This window comes from Phaeodactylum tricornutum, chromosome 6 (genome assembly GCF_000150955.2).
Source record: "Phaeodactylum tricornutum CCAP 1055/1 chromosome 6, whole genome shotgun sequence".
NCBI classification, from domain to species: Eukaryota; Bacillariophyta; class Bacillariophyceae; order Surirellales; family Neidiaceae; genus Phaeodactylum; species Phaeodactylum tricornutum.
In genome coordinates this window covers 1,765-8,660 of record NC_011674.1, presented here as the reverse complement: position 1 = coordinate 8,660, position 6,896 = coordinate 1,765, and the positions used below count along the sequence as shown (strand labels likewise).

General features: G+C 43.2%; 3 protein-coding genes across 3 annotated transcripts; 2 read left to right on the top strand and 1 right to left on the bottom strand.

Moving 5' to 3' along the window:
- Positions 1 to 3: 3 nt before the first annotated feature.
- PHATRDRAFT_34630 (predicted protein) lies at positions 4 to 642 on the top strand (the record flags this gene model as incomplete). The annotated part of the gene is made up of 1 exon (XM_002179303.1): positions 4 to 642. One exon carries the CDS (start codon positions 4 to 6, stop codon positions 640 to 642), a length of 639 nt encoding a protein of 212 aa, XP_002179339.1.
- A 1,280-nt stretch (positions 643 to 1,922) lies between these two features.
- Positions 1,923 to 3,023, top strand: PHATRDRAFT_45036 (predicted protein). The gene has a single exon (XM_002179302.1). The coding sequence runs from the start codon at positions 2,121 to 2,123 to the stop codon at positions 3,003 to 3,005; it is 885 nt and encodes a 294-aa protein (XP_002179338.1). The 5' UTR covers positions 1,923 to 2,120; the 3' UTR covers positions 3,006 to 3,023.
- A 2,054-nt stretch (positions 3,024 to 5,077) lies between these two features.
- On the bottom strand, positions 5,078 to 5,883 carry PHATRDRAFT_34628 (predicted protein; the record flags this gene model as incomplete). The annotated part of the gene is made up of 2 exons (XM_002179081.1): positions 5,078 to 5,674; positions 5,836 to 5,883. The coding sequence occupies 2 exons, from the start codon at positions 5,881 to 5,883 to the stop codon at positions 5,078 to 5,080; spliced, it is 645 nt and encodes a 214-aa protein (XP_002179117.1).
- Positions 5,884 to 6,896: the final 1,013 nt, after the last annotated feature.

Sequence of the window (6,896 nt, the reverse complement as noted above, 5' to 3'; positions counted from 1 at the left end):
AATATGCAAAAGAAATCGGATAGTATTCGATACGATGAATATCAAAGCTTTTTGTCACGGTCCGAGCGCGCTCACGAGAAGCCCGATAAGCCACCTACGGCGGACGAGCTCAGACAGCGAAAAGTGAAATTTCCATCAGAACCGGAAGAGCTTCTTACGATATTCGAATTTGAGCCTTTGAACGCTGATGAAAAACATGCGGTATACATGCAGCATGAGGACTTCTCTCGAGTAGACAAAGACATGGAACTTCTTGCTTTTCGATGGGAAAACCACGTTTCTGGTCGAATAATCTTGGATGAAGACGTTGCGACGATCCGCGGTCTGGAAGAACGTTTTAAAAACACAGGACGCGGAAAGGCCATGGCTGTCCACGAGAAAGCCGTGCTTGAGGAGATTCATAGCCAAAAAGTTGAGGGCAAAAACTCAGTAAAAGATCTGGATTGGGAACGAATCCGTCAAGCGTCGCTCCGTACCTCGAAGCAACGAATCGATTATGCAGTCCAGCTAGCCAAGGAGGACGAAGAAGCGAGAGTTCAGGCCTGGATACCTAAGCAGCAGCAAAAGCTATTTTCAGCAGCAACAAAAGACGACAAGAAGAAAAAAAAGAAAGGATTTCTTGGTTTGTTCGGAAGGAAATGAAGACATATTTTAATATTTTTGCTAGAATGAATCTGGCTATCAATAGATGGTGTAGAGGAAGAAAGTAGATTCCAGTATTATAGTCAAAATCAGTTTTTGGTTGATTACCTCGCCATTTATGATCACCAACAGTGGTGGTTTGACGATATCGCTGATTAAAATTCATGTGAGAGTTTTGAACTGAAAGTGAATCATGGACTGCTTAAGCGACCCTTCGAGGACAAGAAAGGCCAGGCTTTCTCAGCGCATACATTCATAATCCAAAACATCTCAACGTCTGTTTCATTTTCTATTTGATACTCTACCTGTATCCGTTTTACTTCCCTTACATTTAATGTGAAGGAACGTATATTTTTCAAAGGCTACCCTGATTGCCGGGCCTCCTTAAATGCGGTAAACACCGCAAATAGCTTATTTGCGGTGTGCGGTGTTTGCGGTATTTCGAAACCTAACGTATTATACTTAACAAACGAATATCGTATCGGTATCAAACTCACTATGTTTTTCAAAATTTACTTGTCACTACGTTGTCTTACTTTTGAATATCAGAGGAAAGCACTTTCGAATTGTTCTCCTATCTGCAATATCCTTTGAGAGAGAAGTCTGTGAGTTCCTGTTGACTTGCATCTTTCTCCCAGTGTATGGTTGTTGTTGATAAATCTGACTGACAATAAGCAGATGACGTGTTTCGGAAGGAGAAGTCTCCATAGAAATTTTGCTTGGGAGGAAACCATTTGTTTTCTACTGCCAAGCTATCCAAAAAAGGATTTTTTCTCATAGACATAGTTATTTGAGGAAAGCATCCTCATGATAGACCCTGGGTAAGACAATTGCTGTTTGGCTTCAAAGATCTGTCTCTTCTGCTGATATGCCTTGCTGATTTTTAGAGCTCATTTCTTCTGACTGTGAGTAATTGTACCAAACCAATGCATTCCACTTATGGCTAGCTCAAACGGAACCGTTGATGGTAGCAATGCATCATTTTTGCTGTGTAGAATGGCAGCTTTGTTGATGCCATCCGCGGCTGTCACAGGATATTTATAGCAATATTTGAATCTGCCCTATTGTAAAAACCTTGACTTCAAAGAGAGGAAAAAAGAACAGCTCCAGTAAAAAGGGTTTTATGCTAGGGGAAGACCATGTAAGGTTCGAGATTTGACTCAAAATGTTAGTCTTGTTTGCGGTATTTTTGAGAATCGTATTTGCGGTGTTTGCGGTGTTTTGGTCGAAAACACTGCATTTAAGGAGGCCTGCTGATTACCATTATGTTAGTAAAAATATTGACCGTTGGTCAGAGAACGCATTCCACGTGGAGACGAACAAACCGAAATTGACTGCCAGTAGCACGCTAAGTTGGGTAAAAATAAGCAATACACACAAAGATTCAAATACGGGCCATCGTCAAAGGAGTAGCGAAAGGGAGAGAATCATTTTCAGTTGGCCACCTGCGTCCTAATCCTTTTCTACTCTTGATCATCATGAATCGTCAACGACAAGAACAATACCAGCAGCAAATTGTAGCTTTACCCGATGCTCATGAACTCCCAGCTTTACTCGTTCGGGGAGTCACTAATTTTGCCTGTCGCCATAGGTACATAAGCGGGGCATATATTCTTGGTTTGATCTCCCTACTACTAATTGGAAGTGGTTCAAAGCTATCACTGCAACAGACCCAAGAGTACACTAAGCTTATGAAAACCATAGATTTGCAAGCGGAGTTCGATGCAAGCAACGAATACTGGAAAGCGCGTAACGCGTACCATGGTACGAAGGGATGGTTCACCTGTGACGAGCTCTGCCAGCGAAACAAAGCTCGCATGGTAAAAGCCGAGACAGTCTTAGGCGAGATTAGACGAGAAGGCCAAGCCAGGATGAGTGACGCGAAGGCGGTTGCTGGTTTGTGGAGCGAGATTGGCGTGGGAGAAGTCAAGGACTCCTTTTGGCAATATTTTTATTCTGGCAAGCAGTTTGCGAAAAGACAGTCTATGTGGGATGCCCTCTTCATTGGAATTCGCCAAATTGGGCGAAGTCGGGATGAGTCCTGGATCGAGTACGCCTTCAAAATTCTTATGCAGGTGCTTATCAATTTTTCACTGGGTCTCTTGATGGCACTCGGAATGTTTGTGCTCGGCCTATGGGCCACAGTTCGGTCTTATCAACCTAGTCCTCTTGTTGCCGTTGCTTTTTTTGTCGCTGCAGCATGTGGAGCTTTTGCTTTTGTTGCCACTTACCTCATGGCTATTTACGGTGCATCAGCCGCCAGTGTGTACGGCGTATTCAAATTGGCAGAGACAAGTGCTCGTGCTAGAATTGCTGAGCAACAACGAAACACTCATGTACATGGCCATGTACATAATGACTAGCTCTTTCTTCAAACTACTAAGAATATGCTTGACACAAACAGAAGTCGAAAATTCGATAAATTAGGAACACTACAGGGAGGTAAATTTTTGAGGAAATTCACAATTCCGGCCTCAATAAAGCCACAAAATCACTAATATGGCCAACATCAAGATTTACTAATTGTACGTAACAAAGGTGCAGTGCTGCTGGTTTCTAAGTTTTAACAATATTGCGCACCATAGATCCTAGATCATTCAAGTATGTAGAGGTCATATTTGCTACTAGTTTTTGAGATGCTAGATTGGACACATTCAAGGATTGTTGTGGCCAGCAATGGAAGGTGTTCTCCAAACAACGCAGGCATCTTGAGAGATGACCCGTTGATAAATCTTTACAAAAAGTGGCTCAAGAATGTAACTTTCAAATTTAATAATGTGTGTGTCAAGAACAATCCATAGGTTGGTTGGAGTTGACCATGGCAATGGAGAATATGTTTTCGCCATAGAGTATGGTGTGTCCAACTTTAGCAAAACCAAGTTCAAACAAGATGAAAGGGAGGTACATGTCAAGTTTAGCAGTGTGGATACTACTGATGAGTTTGGCTTTGGTAGAGGAAGAGAATATGGTGGGTTGCAACTTGGCTTTGAATGCTATGGCACCCCCAGCAAAACAAATCACAATGCCAGTGACGGAATGGCAAGTCTTGAGATTGTTGGCATGGGATGCATCAAAGTAGATGACTCCAGAAAATTAGTTACCAACAGGAAACCATGCAACATAGAGTTGACAGGAATGTGATCAAGCAGCACATGAGGCAACTCCAGCAGGGTGTCATGTGCCATGTTACAGAGTACTTCCAAAGCACAACCAAGGACAGATTGCTGTTATGACTGAGTGGTAAACAAAGGTGGGCATTATGACAAATAACCTGCAATACATCTAAGCAAGCTTAGGGACTGCAAAACTTAACTCATTGACAATGCTCCCCATGGGTTAGACAGCGGATGCAAGGACCTTGTCAATGGTCAAGTATCTCCTGGCTTCTGAAGACAGCACGAGGTGATCAAGACTCGTCTGGCTTCTAACGAAGAGATACGAACTAACGAATATGGTTTTCACACAATCGTTGTTAAGATTTATAAGCTCTAAACTAAAGCCAAATCTATTCAGTTTCATCAAGTTCCACGGTGCCAAAACCACCGTGGTCCAGTTCCACGGTCTTAAGCATTACCGTGGACCATTTTCATCAATCCCACGGTATTGTGCACACTACCGTGGGCAAGTTTGCCATAGTAACCATGCTTCCAAGCATGGTAACGGTCAAGACCCAAAACAGTCACATGATGTATTTGGACATTCAACTGTCCAGTCACCAATCCAAAACAATCATTGTTGCAATCTGTGACCAAACACACATGATTAGTTTTGGCCAACTTGCCTTGGGTGTCACGACTCAAGGCATGCCCGCAATTTCGCAATGCGGTACTCAAAACCAACTTTCCAGTTGACACTCCCCACTGTGAGGTTCTTGAAACAAAATAATCATAAGAGAAAATATTGCCAAGCAACAATTTCAAAATATCAGCAACATTGGCTAAGTCATTCAGCCAACAAGAATTCAACATGGTCAATGCAATACATATCCACACAGAGGAAAAATTAGTAATCTGTCTCATGACAGCATCAGCAGCAACAAGGAGGGGAACAGCAGGGCAGCAAGTGTAAATAGGGTGCATCGAATCAACATCTCCCCATGCCTCATGCTCAGAAAATCCAAAATATTTTTTAAAAGAGCAGGCAGTCAATTTCAGGAGGGATGAGTCTATCATAGGAACATGGCCTAGATCTTTCTCAGCAAGATCACAGGGCTTGGCCAGTAAACACTCCCCACCATCCAGAGAGAAATTAACACAAGAATTTGCAGAAGGGGGCATCAAACTGAAATCTATATCAGTGGAAGCAGAATCAGACAGGTAACTAGGATCCCAAGCAGCAGAACTAGTAAAGGGAACCCATTCAAAGGTTTCAAGGTCATGGTCTGAGGGTGGTTGCATTTTCAGATAGGTCAAACCACCAGCAACAGAAAGAGGAATCACATAGCAGCCATTGGGTGAGATGATATGTCTACCTCTTCCAACGATCGATTGATGCTTTCGAGACATCGCTCGCAACTATCCGCATCCAAAACGTGATTCAGTCGGACAACTCCGTCTCTTTGAAGAGCGCCAAACATATCTTCTTTCAAACGCTGTGGAGCACAGGAGTTTATACAGTCAAATCCTTGTAGATCCTGGATCACTCGAGATTCCAATTGCGATGCATAGTCTTGAGCAGCATTCTCTGCCTTTTCTTGCAGGCGCCGATAAGTTTCGGCAATCACTTGCGAGTCTCTGGCGGTGTAGGAAACGCAGACGGTTTTGCTCGTGATAATGTCCTTTGTGCCATCGTTGATGTTGTCTGCGAAGCGGCACCCGAGGCTCTGAAACTGGAGCAGCAATTGCAATGTTTCATCCGAAAGTCCAGTTTCAGCGGTCAGATGATCTTCATCTGCGTCAAAAGAAGCGCTTTCTCTTTCGATTTGAGCCGAATCTTTGGAGCCTTCAACGGCAGGATTGTATACGGTAGAATTTTCGAGTTGTTCTAGCATAGCTGGTTGTTCGATCTCCACAATTGGAGTGTTGGACTGTGACTAAAATTTGACAATAAGGACTTTTGCTACTACTAACAGCAAAGCAGTCCCTCACCCGTTATTCCTTTTCGTGCTGGTTGCAGGATTGGGGGCTAGCTCGTAGGATTGTAACAGAACCCTTTGTTTCACTCAAGGATCATGGATGAACCGGATGTGCTTACTGTTAGGCCCGTGCGTACATTCAAGTTCTTGCGTAACATAAGCGCCATCGTCAGGCGTTAGCGTACGACGGTGCGGCAAGGAAAGGCAGCGCTTTAGAAAGAGCTCGTGGGTACCGCACTCCAGGAGACATTGTCATATTCACTGCCATCACAGTCAACTCTTATGGGTCCTGAGCTCCGTGCTTGTGATGTACAGTTTATGGCAGTGAATACAGCATTTTATTCGTCGTTCGCCATACCATCCTTGTGTCTTTGAGGAGATATTGGCTGTGTGCGCTTTTGACTGCTCGACCGTATCATTGCCAGAAAGTCATCGCATTTCTTGACTGTTTCGTTACGTTTGGAGTTATCAAATCATGCTAACCCGGATTTGGAGACGCTACGGTTGAGACATTTGGAACATATTAGAAAACTGCAACGATAACGGGCTAAAACGTGTCAGAGGGACCAAAGGACTGTAGATACGATAAAAAGACGTAAAACTAGAAAACTGCAATGATAACGGGCTAAAACGTGTCTGTGGGACCAAAGGATTGTAGATACGATAAAAAGACGTAAAACAAAGGCTTATAAGCATAAACCCAAGATGTAGGGATAACGAACCCCGATATGCTTGTCGTAGGGTTTTTCTAGTCCCCTCACATTGACACCATGAACATAAACTTGGCGAAATGTGTCCCCTCGAAACCACAATGGGAAAAATAGGGAACCAAATAAAAATAAAACTTCGACACTGCATGCAATGACAAATATAATGCAAATGCAATTTGTCCCAACACTGAACCTGTTGAGAACGGGAAAGTTGGCAAACCCTTCTTCTAACTTGAATCACCATAAAATACTTCGTATGATAGCCTGTCTCACTGGACCTGTTTGAACCTTTGTAAGTATATCCGCTAAATTTGACTCTGATGGTTCATATGCAATCTTGATCACTTTCATGGCAACATTCTCTCGTACGAAATGATACGCTATTGCGTTACTTTTCTTCTTCAACACTGATTCTGGTGCCGTAGTATTGTATACAACCAACATATTGTCACAAAGAACTTTAGCCGGAC